This window comes from Microtus pennsylvanicus, chromosome 17 (assembly GCF_037038515.1).
Source record: "Microtus pennsylvanicus isolate mMicPen1 chromosome 17, mMicPen1.hap1, whole genome shotgun sequence".
In the NCBI taxonomy this organism is placed as follows: Eukaryota; Metazoa; Chordata; class Mammalia; order Rodentia; family Cricetidae; genus Microtus; species Microtus pennsylvanicus.
In genome coordinates, this window is record NC_134595.1 from 36,852,159 (window position 1) to 36,867,954 (window position 15,796).

Sequence of the window (15,796 nt, forward strand, 5' to 3'; positions counted from 1 at the left end):
TCGGGCTTCCTCCACCCCTCTCTGGCCCACCTTAAGGACCTGGACCCTGCCTGCCCTTTCCCTGACTAAGGGCCCCTACATAGGTCCTGCTCCAGCTGACCCAAATCAGCCAGGTCCCCTGAGACATGCTCATTACTCCAAGTGCAGGATGTAGGGAGAACAGAGCCTGGGAAACTAGGAGGGAGGGAACAAGGGAGGGAGGGGGGAGGGAAGGAGAGGGCAGAGGCTGAGGGAGCCCGGACATCCTGTCCTGATGGCCAAGAGATGATCTTCCAGGCCCCATAAAAGCTGGAGCCACAGAGGCGGCTGTGCCCCACCCCCTAACCTATGTGCTGGAGTCTGAGAACCACTCAGATCAATATCATTCACTGGTAAGCGGTCTGCACAGCCTCTTTAACTGCCAAGTCTTCCTGAAGGCCCCCAAGCTGGTGGAGGAAGTTGGAGGGAGCAGAGGCCCAGCGAGACCCAGTAGCATGTGTTTCTTGGGGTGTACAGAGCCATAGTAAGTGGCAGATCACACTCATGGTATGGGGGTTTCAGTCCATGGGCTGACCCTTCCTGGCAAATCATACCCATTCTGCAGATGAGGAAACTGAGGCCCAGGAAAGGAAGTGGGCTAGAACCAAATCCTGAGAACCCCAGGAGTCTTAGGCTGGGCTGGACTCTGGAGGCAGCCGGAGGCGGAGCTTGTCTCTGGCTAAGAGATTTCGCAGGGTCTCACGACACCTTATCCACACTGCTTAGCTATATGCACCTGTTTCAGCCTGAGCCTCGTATCATGACTCTGAAGTTGGACCTGTGACCCCTGCACTGCACCTTTTTTTTTTAATTGCCAATGAGGACAGGGGGCTGAGCCCGCTTCATTAGGGCTGACAGGGTCCAGGCTCTGTCCCATCACTTTGGTAATATCCAGTCTGCATCCAGCTTCTGCTAGACCTGACAACTCCCACAGCTGTGCCCGAAGTCATAGAGGGACCGCACCTCCAAAGGTGCCTCTGACCCAGTGCCAGGGGTTGGAGTTCCCCAGCCCGCCTCCAGCCTGACCTCCCTTGAAATTCCCGTTTTCAACCTGTGGGTCGCGACCGTCAGAAAACATATTTCCCATGGCCTTAGGAATGAGGACATCACTCAGCACCAAGTTTACAGTTACGAAGTAGCAACAAAAATAAATTGTGGTTGGGGTTCCTAAGAGCATCGTAAACACGTGTTTTCTGGTGGTCTCGACCCACAGGTGGAGAACCACTGCCAGAGAGCATGCGTGGAGTTCAGAGCGGGCTGATTTTCCAATACCAACAGCTGTTCACCATCCCCTCCTTCCAACCCCCACTTCAACTCAGGGCTTTGCCCTCTTCCACAGAAGAAGCTGTCTTGGCTTGCTTCCTACCGCTGTGATGAAACTGCAACCTGGGGAGGTCTACAGATTTTGGTCTGTAGTCTATCCTGGAGGGAAGTCACAGCAGGAACTCACAGGAGGAACCTGAAAGCAGGAACTGAAGCAGGGGCCATGGAGGAGTGCTGCTTACTGCTTTGCTTTCCCTGACTCGCTTAGCTTGGCTTTTTATGCAACCCAGGACAAGCTGCTCAGGGACAGGACCACCCACAATGGTCTGTGCTCTTCCCCATCAATCATTAAGCAAGAAAATCCCACAAAGACTTGCCACAGGCCAGTCTGCTGGCGGAAGTTCCTCAACTGATGCTCCCTCTTCATAGACACCTCTAGTTTGTGTCAAGTTGACACAAAACCCATCTGCATATAGGCTTGCCCGTACCCACACATCTGTGCATCATGCCCTGACCTCCGAGCCCTTTCACAGCACCGCCCTGCTAACCAGCCCATCCCCAGCATCTGTGGCAGAAGCCCTGGAACTCTCAGGGTGACGGAAGAATGGATCCTAGGACAACTGATGGGAAGGGACAGGAAAGTTTATGTCTATGTGGAGACACAGCACACATGGCCTGGTACCTTTTTCAATGGGACAATCACATCTTGCTTCTTCTGTGTCAGGCTCACAACTGCGCAAGGAGCTTCCTTTTTCCCAGAATTCTCCTGTTCTCATTGACCCGCCTCTGCTTCCTGCCTGGCTACTGGCCAACCAGAGTTTATTTAAAATATAATTGACAGAATATAGACATTTGTCTGACACAGCAGTGCAAGGGGACCCTACCTGCTGCACTCCCTACCCCCCTCCCCAGAGCAAAGGTCTTCAGAGTTCCTGGGCTCTGTGTAGAGGAGATATATAGAAAACAATCCTAATACCCAGGTTTGTCCCCAGGCTGTGAGTGGTCAGTGGAAAGTTTCTCCAGTCTTCTTCTGGGTTCTCATCCTGCCCTCCCTCCTCTTCTGGCTTCAGAAGGGGCTCCTTCAAAGAAGCCCCCAGGACTATTCCAGGGGCTGCAGGAAGCCTCTTTCCTGCCTCAGAATCCCAAGACTCTGTACTTTGGCTACAGAAAGAAAATCCTTCATCCCTGCAACTGCTTCTAACCTCCAAGACCTATTCCAGAGATCTGTAACCCCAGCCTGGAGATCTGCCATTCTTGCTGGCCCCTGGGTAGCATATCCGTGCACAACAAACACACGGAATGCATGGGACTGCTCCGGCCTGGCATTGCGAGGCCCTCTGAGAGTTTTCAAGCTATAATGCTTGCTGGCCATCTCAGGGCTGATACCCCAAAGCCCATCTATCAAAAGCACAGGGCTATTACCACCTGCATCCTCTCTGCTGGGCACCCCAAAGCCTGCTGAAGTCTCAGAGCTTGGATACTGCCAGCCTCTCTCAGTTGACAGTGTCCTGCTGCCTCTGTTTCTAGCTTCCCACTTAAATCGTTATTTCTATATAGCACATGGACCTCCTTATCTTCCCCTTGTTGCCTATCCATCTCATTCTTTGAAGAATCCAGCTAGAGATAGGATACACTGTCCATGACCACTTGAGACTGACAACCTAGGACCCTAGGGTGGGGCCCCATCAGGATTCAGTTAACCTGAGAACTGGGCATGAGGAGAGAGGAGGGATGCACTCTTTGCCTCTGTGCCCAGTCCCACCCCTTTGCCCTCTGCCCTCTCTTTGGTGGCCTTCTTAGTGGCTTCCAGAACTAGCCTCTGACCAACCCCTGCCCCGTAGTCAGAGTTCCTGGACCCCAAGGAAGTCTCGGACCTCAGGGACTCAGGGTCATCACATTCCTGGGCTTCTGGGTGGCAGCACAGGATGGCCTTTTGACCTCCTCCATTCCAAGCCCAAAAGCCCTGTTTTCTCTCTGGGAAGCCACCCTGACCACCTGCCTGTCACACCAGGATGACCTGAGCTGTGCCCATTACTCACCAGAGCTAGTCTCTCCTAGAGAGGCCTGAGCTAGGAAGGACCTAGAGGGAAGGTCTACAGCCTGGCTCTGCCACTTACCCCAGCATCATGCCTCACCCCGTGAGCCTCAGTCTTTTCATCTGTGGGATGGGCATGAAGACAGGTACACCTGCTTGACTGAGAAAATTCCCTTCTGTGTCTGCTGGTTCAGGCTCCAACCCTTTCAGAGAAGACAGGGCAACTCCCAGAGCCCTGGTTTCCTGGTGCATCCCTCAGGATGTGGGACAGGACACTTGGCAGGCAACAGGAATACAGGCGCACTACGTCCCCACCAGCTAGGCGCTGCCTCTCCGGAGGGCTGTGTCTCTTGTAGATAATTGGTGTTCAGAGAATGGTCAGGGAGCCTGGGGTCCCTGAAACCCTCCTCAGGAACTGGGAGGTCAGAACCATTTCACCATGTTGTTAGGCCACTATTGGTCTTTTTGTTCGTTCTTTTTTCCCCAAAAAGACAGTCTCTTCCAAGGACCTGTCACAGCGGAAGGAGTGATAGACCTTCAAACCATGCCAAACAACACTACCTGATGCTTACTTTAAAAAATGTTTTTCATTTCCACACTCAGTATGTCATTTTAGTATTATTATATACGTGGATCTGTATTTCTGAAGTGTTCTGTTTTAACTTCTACTGTGTAAAAATCAAAAGGTATAATGAGTCTGTACAAAAGCTCTCTGGGGTCCTCAGTCATGTTGAAAAGTGTCAAGAAGTTTCAGCACCCACAAGTGTGTCAAGGCTGCCCCCAAAGCCCCACCACTGGGCTGCACTGAAGGTGGCCATGCTTGCTCAGATCAGCTGACTGAGCTTCTGGTCAGGACTGCAGACAGCTCCATGGAGCAGAGAGCTGGGTGCCAGGAAGCTTTTCTCCTCCAAGAAGCTCTCCATGCCCACGGTGCTCAGTACATCTGGGGAGCACCACCCACAATTCCTGACTTCAGTGAGCTCACACAGTACCAGTGGGCTACAGGTGTCCCACCTGGTGGCTTCTGCTCACTCCTCTCAGAAGCCACAGCCCTCCAGGATGGCCCATCCGCCATCCTATGGTTTCAGAAGGCCCCTAAGGCATTTGTGTCGCCCAGAGTTCCAAGCTCAAGCAGGCTCTCTCAGAGCCAATGAGGATTTGTGTAGGTTCTGGCTTAGAGCATCCTGAGAAGAAAGCTCCCTTCTCAGGGGAATGGTCAAGCTGGCGGATGAAAGCCTGGAGGGGCCTCACACCTGGACAAGATGGGGACAAAGTTCCTGTTTTGGCCGTTTGAGCTCCCGGACCCAGCTCTGCCTGTGCTCCACAGCCACCCTGGTCAATCAACTCCTTGTTTTATTCTTTGAACTTCTTTTCAGCTGGGAGTCCAGACGAATAACAGTTCGGATGAACAGGATGAGGGGTGGGGGCCACTGCTTGGGCTCCCAGAAGCATCACTGAAGACCCTCACCTCTGGTGCTCAGGAAACACCCCTCTTGCCCAGTGAAGACCCAGTCAAACCCAAACACAGCTAGACCACAGCCCGGGTTTGTGTTTCACGGTATCATTTATAAAGCCATACAATGATTGTAAGAGACAAGCGGCTGTACAGAGGGGGTAGCTTTTGTGTAATACATTCATATCCAGAACACTTGCCATACAACAGGGTTTATACAAGGTGGCAGAGGCTATAGGCACAATGATACAAAATATAAAGTATATTTCCATCTATAAATACACAGCAGAGGGCTGGGGGTAGGGGGTGGGGAGCGGAGGGCTGGGGTGGGGGGCAGAAGATGGACTCTGGGTATGGGTCTCCCAGAAGAGGGCCTGGGGGGCAGGGTTGAGATAACAGTATATAAGGAACTTCTTACATTTGTTTTGAATGAAAGAAGGGAAGAAAGAAAATGGGGAGATACCATATGCACACCCCAACATGCTCACACACATACGAGCCAGATGTGGGTTCACAGGGAGGACTGGGTTGTGAATACTGACGAGGAGACGCATGAGTGTGTCGCACTCCCATGGCCTTGCTGCCGTGAGGGGCCCAGGCATGGAAACCAACTGAGATCCTCCAACTTTTCAGCCCTTTGAGGAGACAGGAGACAGCAAGGAAGAGGCCTGCAGAGCCTTATCCCATGTGGCTATCCCCTCCATTGCCAGCACTAAAACACTACTTAATCCGTGGACCATCAGGCCTCACCTCCTGGTTCTTCTCACTACTGGGTCGCACTGAACTTGACATCCCTCCATCTACCACCTCCACCTCCCACTCGAAGCTCCCTAAAGAGAGCAAACCACGCACACACACACGCACTTGCGCACACACACGCACATACATCCTGTCACCACTGACCACGGAAACACCCATCTCGAGATCTTCTGCCAAGGCCTATGTGCAGAGGTAGCCCTAGCTTTGGGTCCAAGCTCTTCAAGGACCCAAGGCATAGAGGCAAGAGAGGGCTGGTTCCCTTGGATGGATCTCCCCAAGATCTGAAGCTGAGGAAAGAGAGTCAGAAACCCTGGTAGGTAGGACGGAGAAGAAATCCAGAGCAGGACGGATGTTGTTCACTGACTTGTCTCTCCTGCATTTCCCAGACAACACAAGGAACCTGTTTCATCCCTATTCAGGCCTGGTGCAGGGTCTCTCCCTCTCCTGACAGCCCCTTTCTAGAGGGGCGCACCGCCACAGTGTCCTCCCTACACTACGAGACAGGTATCTCCAGGGACTCTCCAAAGCCAGGGTTTACCAGAAATTCTGGCAATCGTGTCCAAAACTATCTAAGCTGCCAGGGAACGTCCGTTCCAAACCTCAAATGTGAATTTGTTCCTCAGACAAAGCTGGAGAAGGGAGCCAGGGTCCACAGTAGCACAATAGAGATTTCAGTATCCAATTATTAGTTTTTCCCAGCCTTCCCTTAGGGGCCGCCTGTCTACTGTATTCTAGCCCAGCTCTTCACCCCTATCCCCCAGAACTATGGGGGCCTTCCCTTCCCCCAAACCTGGCTCAATCGGTGTCCCTCTCTGTCAGCTCACCTCCAGATAATCCGGGAGGTTGAGGCCACAGGCCAACCTCAGCAATCTTCTGAGTTGCCAGAGGCAGTATGGACCTGGGCTGTAGCTGAGGGGTCTCGTTGACGGCATCACAGGCTGCCATGTCCGTCTTCCTTACCCCTCCTTCACTCACGGTTAAGAGCAGACAGCACTGTCCCTGCTAACATACAGACTCAACTACACAGAAGAACAACACAGATCACTCATAAAAAACGATGGGTAAAGAAGCATTCGTGTTAATTTAAAGGAAATCTTTGGCAAGAATAGATTGCATATGAAGGGGTGAGAGTGCGTGTGGTCTGTGTGTGTATGCGCGTGTGTGCGCCTGTGTGTGCGTGCATGAATGGGCAAGACCCACCTGTGAGAATCACAGTGAGGAAGAGGGCAGACTACAGTGCGGTTCCCAGTGTAAGAACTGAGGCCCCTTCTCCGACGTCCTTCCAAAAAAGCCATTCCTTCTACAGGCATGCTGGGAAGGAGGCATCCACTTCCCAGCATCCACCTTGGTCCTTCACACGACTCACACGTGGCTTGAGAAGGTGACACCTCGTGTGAAGGTTGACCCCAGACTCGAGGCTGACTGGGGGATGGCCTAAGGCAGGGTGCAGAGGCTCTGATGTTCCTCAAAGGCTCGCGTGAACATTCCAGCCGGGAGAAGCCTCCTCGGGCTGTGCAGCAGGATGAGGGTATTTACAAAGAAGGGGAGGAGGAAATTTTTCTTCTAACCTGGGAAGAAGTGGGGTTCATTTGAGGAATGAAGAAAGTGGTAATCGAGACATTAGCGTTGACTATCTCAGAGGGAAGGACACTTTAGAAGGACCTTGATCACTAAGCCCATTTATTCTTTGGGAAGCGGGACCCAAAGGGGCCTCTACCCATGATCCCCACTCTTCTCTCCAACTCCTCTAAACAACACCCACACAGTCAAAGCTCCCCGGAGGGGGAAAAATCCAAGAAATGCACACAGCACGGCCATACACCTGCATCCTAAACACATGCTGGCTCAGACCTGGGGCGATGGATGCAGCCATCCTCACATCCAGGATGCGGGCAGCTGGGCTACTGCTTGCCAAAACTAAGCAGCCAGAGTGTGTTATCCTCCAAGTCCCAGACTGAGCCTAGGGAGGCCAAGACCAAGGTCAAGGTCAAGGCCAGACCTGAGCTGTTTGGGATAAAGACACCTGCAGTTCAGGCTCTACTTACAGATTAGGAAAGAAAAGGAAACAGGTTGTGGCCAGGAGCAATAAAGCAATATGGGAAAAAACAATAAATATTTCTTGTCAATTTACCTATTCTTTTTTTAACCTTTTCTTATATTTTTATTAGCTTACAGATTCTATCAGTATGTCTCATGTATATATTATATATATTTATATATCAGTACAATACCACCTCTAGGGACCTCCTTGGGTTTAAATGAAGGTCTGAGTGGTGACAGGGGCCTTCCCAACCCCACAAATGGACCATAGGACCTTTGGCCTAAATTCATACATTCTGTCCTCTGTCCCACAGGCAACATGGTTCTGCTGGGGAGACTGAGGCAGAAGGGGAACAGGAAAACTTTGGCATTGTAGGAGGACCACGTGGTTCCCCAGCAGCATCCCCAGAGGTGCTCTGATGTCACCCTGAGCAGCCCAGCCAGAAAGGGATCCGCAACCGTCAGACCCCAAAACACAGAGAGGGAAACGGGGGCTCCAGACCTCCCAGGTGCCCTGGGCAGGATTTTGGGGAGCAGGCTCCTGGGATAAGCCAACATAAGGACTATGTAGGACAGGGTAGGTCAGAAAGGCACAGCTCCTGTTCCCCAGTAGGCCTGAAGCAGGTGAGCAAGGACAAAGCTAGTGCTGGCGCTCCCGGCCCAGGAATCGGGCTGTAAGAAGGGAATAAGGCAGAGTTTTGGATACCATCAGTGCGCATGCCCAACCGACACCAGACACTATCAGTGCGAATGTCCAACTCTCCACAAGCCAAGGAAAGATGCCACCCTTCCCCAACGGCTATCTTTCCCAAGACCGTGGGCATCGCTTCTTCCTCCAGCCCAGCTTCAGTCTCGGAGACAGAGCAAGGCTAATGCAGCAGGTGGGCTTTGCCCTCTGTACCAGGGTCGCTACTGGGGACAGGCTGGAGGGCCCCAGGGCCACTAGAGGGCAGTCGTAGGAACAGAGAGAGGACTCGGCTATGCTCCTTCAGGAGACAGCTTGTCTCTGCCCTGGTCCATGCCACCCCATATCCCTAGCCTTCTTTGGTCAGTGTGTATCACAAGGGTCGCAGACAAGCAGAGCTGTTTGTAATTCGAGTGGATAGAGGCAGGTATGGATCAGTGATCAGTGCACAGGGAGAGGGGGCGCATTTTACACCCTGCAACAAGAAGTCAGAGCAAGCACAGACCATGGGTGCCTCAGGTGAGCAAAATATAAAAAAGTGTCACCGCTTGATGTCACACGCTGGTCACTGGGTTTAGCAACCTTACCTCCAGAGAAGTAGGTTCAGCTTCTTCTCTCAAGGCAGGAGGGTAGGGAGAGCAAGCTTTGTCACTGCTCTGTGAAATCTGGTCCCCCGCCACCACCAAAAGAGGCCTGTGTGTTCCCTGTGGGGGCTCAATTCTCTCAGAGGAAGAGGAGAGCCAGGGCCCCCAGCTAGCTAGAGAGGCTTTAGGAGGCGTGGCTTCCATCTGTACAGGGGATTCTGAGTTTTTCTCTTCCATCTTTGCTTTCTCCTCCTCCCTTTCCCCTCCCCTCCACCATTCACGTCCAGTCCCTCTCCCCGGTGTTGCACTTCCTTCTTGCCTTCTCCACAGTCAACCCAAAAGTCTTCTTTCTGGATTTAAGGTGGTCAGGATTCACAGGCCCCCTCTCCCACACGCCCTATCCCCAGTGCCCCAGCCTTGGGCAAGGACTCCAGGATTCATCTCTTCTGGCCAGCACTTAGCATGACCTTGGAGACGAAGTTGACGATGGCAGAAGCAGGCTGGTTAGGGTCAAGCTCTGCGAAGAGGTGGCAAGCGTTGTCCGTGGTGCTGCCCTGCTTCCGGGCCACAAAGCCGAAGAGCCTACAGGGGTAAGAGAGGGGGCCTAGGTAAGGAGTCCAGGCTCTGGAGGGCAACCCAGGCTGGAAAGCCTGCTTTGGGCCAGCCTGGCTTCCCCACCCCCCATGCCTCTCCAAACATCTAGAACTGGGGCTAGCTCTTAAAGCCAAGTCCTGGGACAGTGTTTGCTTTGTTTCAGGGAAGGTGGCATTCCCCTAGGGAGAGGGGGCGGGAGCTGAGCTGGGTACAAGTGACAAGATGGTTAGAAAGGGTGCAAGAAAGAAACCAAGCCAAGCTTCCTGGGTTCTTTCTCAGCCCCACCCCAGTCTGAGGGTCCCTACGGGATACATCTCCCAGGTGGTCAGGGACAAACATAAGCAGGTCCCCATCTCCCCTACTCTCTCTCTCTCTCTCTCTCTCTCTCTCTCTCTCTCTCACACACACACACACACACACACACACACACTTCTAGCTAGCTCTGGGAGCTGGGAAGCCCTGAAAATAGGAGGGATAAGGAACCCCACACCTGTCCCCTGCTCCCCCAACACCAATGGGACTGACCCAGCATTCTCTCGCTCTCTGCAAAACAGGGTTAAAAGTATGAGAGCAGGGAACAGAATGTGAGCTCAGGGCCCCTCCCAGCCGGCATGTTGCTAATTAGAGCGAGATGGGGAAATCAGGACAGCTGGAAATGCCGATGGAAACCCCTCGGCCGGGTATGCATGGCACCCACAGCTAAAATTAGCCAGGCTGGCCTCTGCCTGCCCGTGTGTGTCTGTGCACGCATACACAAACATGCCCTGTTCACACCTACGCAAGAGACACACAGTAAATGCATATCCACATAGCACACACATGATGAAGAAACCACACACACACACACACACACACACACACAAACACAGAGCCCTGTTTGTCAAACAGCTTGACTCTCTCTACTCTGTGGTAGGACCTGAAGGCCCGCGATAATGACCGGATGAGTCAGGGCACTTCCCTTTCCAGGTTGACTGTGTCTGTGGAATGGCATGTGTGACCAAGGCAGGGTAAAGGACATCTCTGAGTGCCCAGAATAGAAGCACACAGGCCTATCTCCCTCCCTGTGTCGCTAGGACAGAGGCCCAGCCAACTGGGCCTGCTCTGAACGTTGCCATCTGATCCACCGGCAAACTCTGGTTTGTCTGATGTCTGGCAGTAGCATGAAGAGATTCAGTGGCATAAGGAGGCACAAAAATGTGAGGTGCCTTTTGATCCTATGAAGGTTACAGAAGGCTGAGGCATCCTCCCTCCTACACAGCCCCTCTGGAGTCCCCTGTTGATAAGGATTTGATTCCCAAGCAAGGTGCTCTCTCTTTGGCCCACTCCAGACACTTGTGGCCTCCATTTCTTCCTTCAGCAACTGTTCGCAACTGACAGACCCACCCTGTCCATGGGAGCCTGCAGTCTGAGAGTCACACAACCCTTTCCTCTGAGGTTGCCTCCCCTACCCCTAAACCCATTTCTATCTAGCCAAAATGCACCTGTCACTTAAGCCCATTTTTAAGTATTCTTTCTTTACACAAAGCCTTCCAACTCCATGCCTAGACACATGTCTCTGTTAGCAACAAGATGTGGGCCATATTCCCTTTATCCTGATCTCAAAGACCTTGGTATACAGGCCCTCATCAGACCCTGGCCTAGAGCCTGTCCCTGTCCCTGTCCCTGACTTCCCCACAGAGTTCAAGGGTCAACCAGCTCGGTGCAGGTGAAGCCACACTTACTTAGCAGGGGCGCCTCCCTCTGTCTTCATCCACCTATGGAAAAAAATGCTTACAGTAAGCCAATGTGTCTCTTTCAGGAGCTCTGCCAGGGGAAGGCAGAGGAGACCCCATTCCAGGAGACACATCCCTAAGATCACACACAGGATAATCCGAATGGAGAGTATACTGCAGCCCACCTCCCATGTAGGGAGGAGACACAGCAGAATGAAGTCTGTGGAAGGTCCGCAGGTCTGGGGAGGAGACTAGAGTGGCTGTAAACATAATGCTTCTCAGTGCACAGGACAAACCATCGCTGTGGCTGAGACAAGAATACACCAGCACACAACACACACATACTTCAGGGGAGAGGAAGGAAAAGCCTATAAGATACTTACTTTCGCTCTCCCTTTCCATCTCCCTCTTGGAGAGGCAGCTTCTGTGTCTCTCTGTCTCTCTCTCTGTCTCTCTCTCGCTCCCTCCCTGCTCTTCTTCCCTTCTCCTTTTCCCCTCCAAAACCCACTAAATAAATATCCAACCTCACTCTGGAAAAAAAAAAGGATACTTACTTTCTTTCTTGTGGATCCAGGTCACAGAAGGTGACAGTATTGAGGGGGTAGTGCCGTCTAAAGAAGAGCCTGTGGCAAAGATATCAGAGGGCCAGAGTGAGCATGGGAGTAACTGCTTATTCACACCTGCCACCACCTGCAGGACAGGCCACCTTCCCATCACTGTGCATATCATGGGTTCATAAGCCTCTCCTTATGAATAAGATGGCCTGAGAGCCTCATACCAGGACTTAAGCCCCACACAGGGACAAACAGGTGCACCATAGAACTGGCACTGAGAAATGATAAATGGGGAACTGTGGAAGAGGAAGGAAATGGGCTGAGAGCAGAGCTCACCGTGTGAAAGCCTCTACCCTTCAAATCAAGGACCTTTCTTCATCAATATTCTACATGCTCAAAGCAGGCCACTTCTTAAGAAGTATGGATAGATGAGTGGATGACATTGGATAGAGGGATGCATACATGCTTGCACAATGTATGGATGGTTTGGTGAATGAACAGATGTATACATGGATGGATGCAAGAGTAGATAAGTTGGTGATTGAATGGATAGGTGGATAGTTGGTTAGGTGGGTGGGTAGATGGATGAACAAGTGGGTGGATGGGTGGAGGATGGATGGATGGGTGGATGGATGGGTGGAGGATGGATGGATGGGTGGATGGATGGGTGGAGGATGGATGGATGGGTGGATGGATGGGTGAAGGATGGATGAATGGATGGATTCACTTTAGATGCACAGCTCACAAACAGGCAATAGGTACAGGGATCGTCAGAGCATGTGTACGTGGATAAATGAGGGTTGGAGGAAAAGATGGGCAGGCAGGCTTACTTTCTCTGATTGTCAGTCAGTGTGATTCCTTGGGCAGAGACCTTGAAATGAACAATGGTGGCAGCTGGTGTGGGGTCAGCAGCTAAAGTCTCAGACGTGGCTTTGGAAATGGCCTGTGGCCCGGTGAGTGACTCCATATCCACAGAATTGATGAAGAGCACATTGCAAGCTGGAAGAAATGGAACCAAGGAGGAGTCACAGGGGCTGGAGTATATGGCAGGCAATCCCTCAGGAGCCACGGGGGCTAGAGTATGCAATGGGCAATCCCTCAGGAGCCACGGGAGCTGGGGTATGTGGCGGGCAATCCCTCAGTGCCACTGTTCAGAGGCAGGTGATGACAAACTTCAGGCAAGCCTTGAGCCAAAACCACTGCACACAAAAATGAAATCTGGGAGAAAATTCCATGCTGCACCTGCAGGAGGGGACCGGGCAGGAGGTGGGAAAGTAGGCCTGGGCATCGGTCCCATCTTGGGTGACACTTACCTGCTCCTTGCTTCAGCAGGTCGGTGGTTGAGTTGGCAGAGCCTGAGCTATCTTTTGATTCATCTGTGGGGTCTGAGACAAAAATTCAATTAGAGATTAAAACCCTACAGTAATTAAAAGGAGTCTGGCTGGGCCAAAGGCAAGCACACGCTTTTCTGCAATGGATACTCTTCTCACAGCAGGTCTTGGCAGTCAGCACTGCATATATAAAATGACTCCCCGGTCCCAGCACACTGCTGTGAGGTGCTACAGTCCAGAAGAACTGGGCTTTGATCCCCACTGCAGCACCTGCTAAGTACCTCGGAACGGACGGTGGTGACGACAGTGGCGGCACCCACGTCAGTATGCAGTCAGAAATAGGAATGTGGTGTGTGCCTATAATCCAGCACTTCAGAAGCCGAGGCAGGAGAATTGTGAGTTCAAGGACTACCTGGTCTACATAGCAAAAATCAATCAATAAACAGAACAAAACAAAAAAAAAACCCTAACTCTTAAAAAGAATATCAGAAAGAAGAAGAGGAGGAAAAATAGGAGGAAGAAGAGTTGAGTGATGTTTGTGTCGGTGTTCCTATATGCTGGTACACAGCTGTGCTAGGATACAGACAGTGGGCATAGTCCACAGGTGTGCTGAATCCCTGCATCCCTGTGCTGACACTGGAGCCTGCACCTTGGATCTCACACGTACAGGGGTGCTCTGTCGTGGGGCTACATCTTCATTCCTCTTCTTTCCTTTTTTGTTTTGTTTTGAGACAGGGTTTCTCTGTGGCTTTGGAGCCTGTCCTGGAACTCACTCTGTAGACCAGGCTGGCCTCAAACTCACAGAGATCCGCCTGCCTCTGCCTCCCGAGTGCTGGGATTAAAGGTGTGCGCCGCCACTGCCAGGCTTCTTTTTTTCTTTTTATTCTGAGTTCTCTGTGTTGCCCAAGGGGACCTAAACTCACTCTGTAGCCAGAGCAGGCCATGAACCTGTGATCCGCCTGGCTCAGCCTCCTGCATTGCTAAGGCCAGAGATCTGCAGGCAGCCCCAGGCCTGTATCTGACCCAGAATTTCTGACAAATTTGAAAATAGTTGCATTTTTAGCAAGTTCCCAGGATGGCTGCGGCAACTCTAAGCACTGGGCTCTGAGAGCTGCCGGTTTATCTGATATAAACATCAAACGATTTTGTAAATTCCATACAAATATCATTGAATTAGTGTCTAAATTGTGTGGTTACTAATGTTATTGAAGTTGCATTTGAACCTTTAAGCTAATAACGTTGGCCAATGGTAATTAATAATTCAGTGTGTCAAACTGGATGAACAGAAACGGTCACCTGACACCAGAAGTTCTCTCATGTACCAGGATATAATCCTCGTGTGACTGTCCTCGTTCTGAGAATAAGGCCTGTTCTGAGAATTCAGTGTGAAATTTCTTAAACAGCCAGAGTACTTTTGAGAATAATCTGGTAATTAATGGGCAATTAATTTCCTCTTTAAAAAAAAAAGTAAGAGATGGGGGAGGGGTTCCCTGTATTGCTTCCGCCCTGGCTCCATTCTGGGCAGACAGCATGAGGGAGTATTTCCTACCTCGGCTTGGAATGACCAGTTTGCAGGGCAGGGCCAGTGGGATGACGGAGTGCTGATAGACCAGAGCAGACAGGGAGCCTGCGGGGAGAGACAGCACACCAAGACAGTGACGGAGAGAGACTGGAAAAGGGACACAGGGAACCCCACCCCATCCATCCACACCTTCCCAGTATCTGTCGCATGTTCCCGAGCCACATCCCAGCCCCCAGCTTCCTCATCACCACTTCCACCGACAGAACTGAAAACCTGCCCTCTACACTGAGAATTCCCAGGGGACCTAACTGCTTTCCTTGATAGCCATGCTCCCTATGTCCCCATCAGACCAGTGCAGGAGGAGAACGGTGACGTAAGATCCCAGCTCTGTCGTTTATCTAGAGGACTTGAGTGGCACTTACACATTCTTCATGGGCAAAAAGGGGAGAATGACAGCCACCGTGTAGGATTGCTGTGTCACCAGAGTGACATGACAGCTAGATAGTGACTTTCACATATTGGCAGCCAAGGACAGCCGTCCTAACCGCAGTTATTTTAATGTACTGACAGTCGGCCTCAACTGAGCAAGACAAATAAAAGGGACCCGGCAGTGTGGAGGAGCCACGGTGCACAGTACGTAACCAGGAGGTGTGGCCAGGTTTCAATAAAACTTTATAAAAACAGCCCCAGTTCCTTCCTTCTGCCCAAGCCACGCCCAGGTGGACTGGCAGCGGTAAGATAGGTATAAGTTGAGCCAGACCCCCTGAGGACCAGGATGGAGATCAGAATGACAAGCCAAGATGCTCACCAAAGTTTGGTTCATTGGGACAGCCCTTGAGTTTGACTCCTCTGGGGCCTGTCTCTATCAGGAAGTGCCTCACCAGCTCATGGGTCATGTCTCCTGGAAGGGAAAAGAGGAAACAGAATTGGTCATTCATTGTCAAAGCACTCCCCCCCCCAAATACTGTCTCATGGCCTCTGCAGTGTATAGGGTGAGATGGGAGAGAAGGTTACTGAGGCAAGGTGGCCAGAGTCCTGTGGATGAGGATCACCATTCATTCCTCTGTGTGGAATAGTACTTTAACTATTTGTTTATGTTGCGAAATAGTACTTTATGTAAAGATGTTTTTGTTACATTTGTTTATGTTGCGGAATATTACTTTAACTATGTAAAGATGTGTTTGTTACATCTGTTTATGTTGCAGAATATTACTTTATGTAAAGATGTGTTTGTTACATTTGTTTA

General features: G+C 51.5%; 1 protein-coding gene across 21 annotated transcripts in view; it reads right to left on the reverse strand.

The window, feature by feature from the left end:
* Positions 1 to 4,861: 4,861 nt before the first annotated feature.
* Tns1 (tensin 1) overlaps positions 4,862 to 15,796 on the reverse strand; it is a 222,161-nt gene continuing 211,226 nt past the window's right edge. For all 21 annotated transcript variants that reach the window (XM_075951155.1, XM_075951154.1, XM_075951157.1 and 18 more), the window contains 7 exons: positions 15,359 to 15,451; positions 14,578 to 14,655; positions 13,011 to 13,082; positions 12,528 to 12,696; positions 11,698 to 11,766; positions 11,153 to 11,185; positions 4,862 to 9,419 (listed from right to left, as the gene is read on the reverse strand). In XM_075951155.1, the coding sequence (XP_075807270.1) occupies positions 9,275 to 9,419; positions 11,153 to 11,185; positions 11,698 to 11,766; positions 12,528 to 12,696; positions 13,011 to 13,082; positions 14,578 to 14,655; positions 15,359 to 15,451 (659 nt within the window). In that variant the 3' untranslated portion in view covers positions 4,862 to 9,274. The remainder of the gene's footprint in view (positions 9,420 to 11,152; positions 11,186 to 11,697; positions 11,767 to 12,527; positions 12,697 to 13,010; positions 13,083 to 14,577; positions 14,656 to 15,358; positions 15,452 to 15,796) is intronic.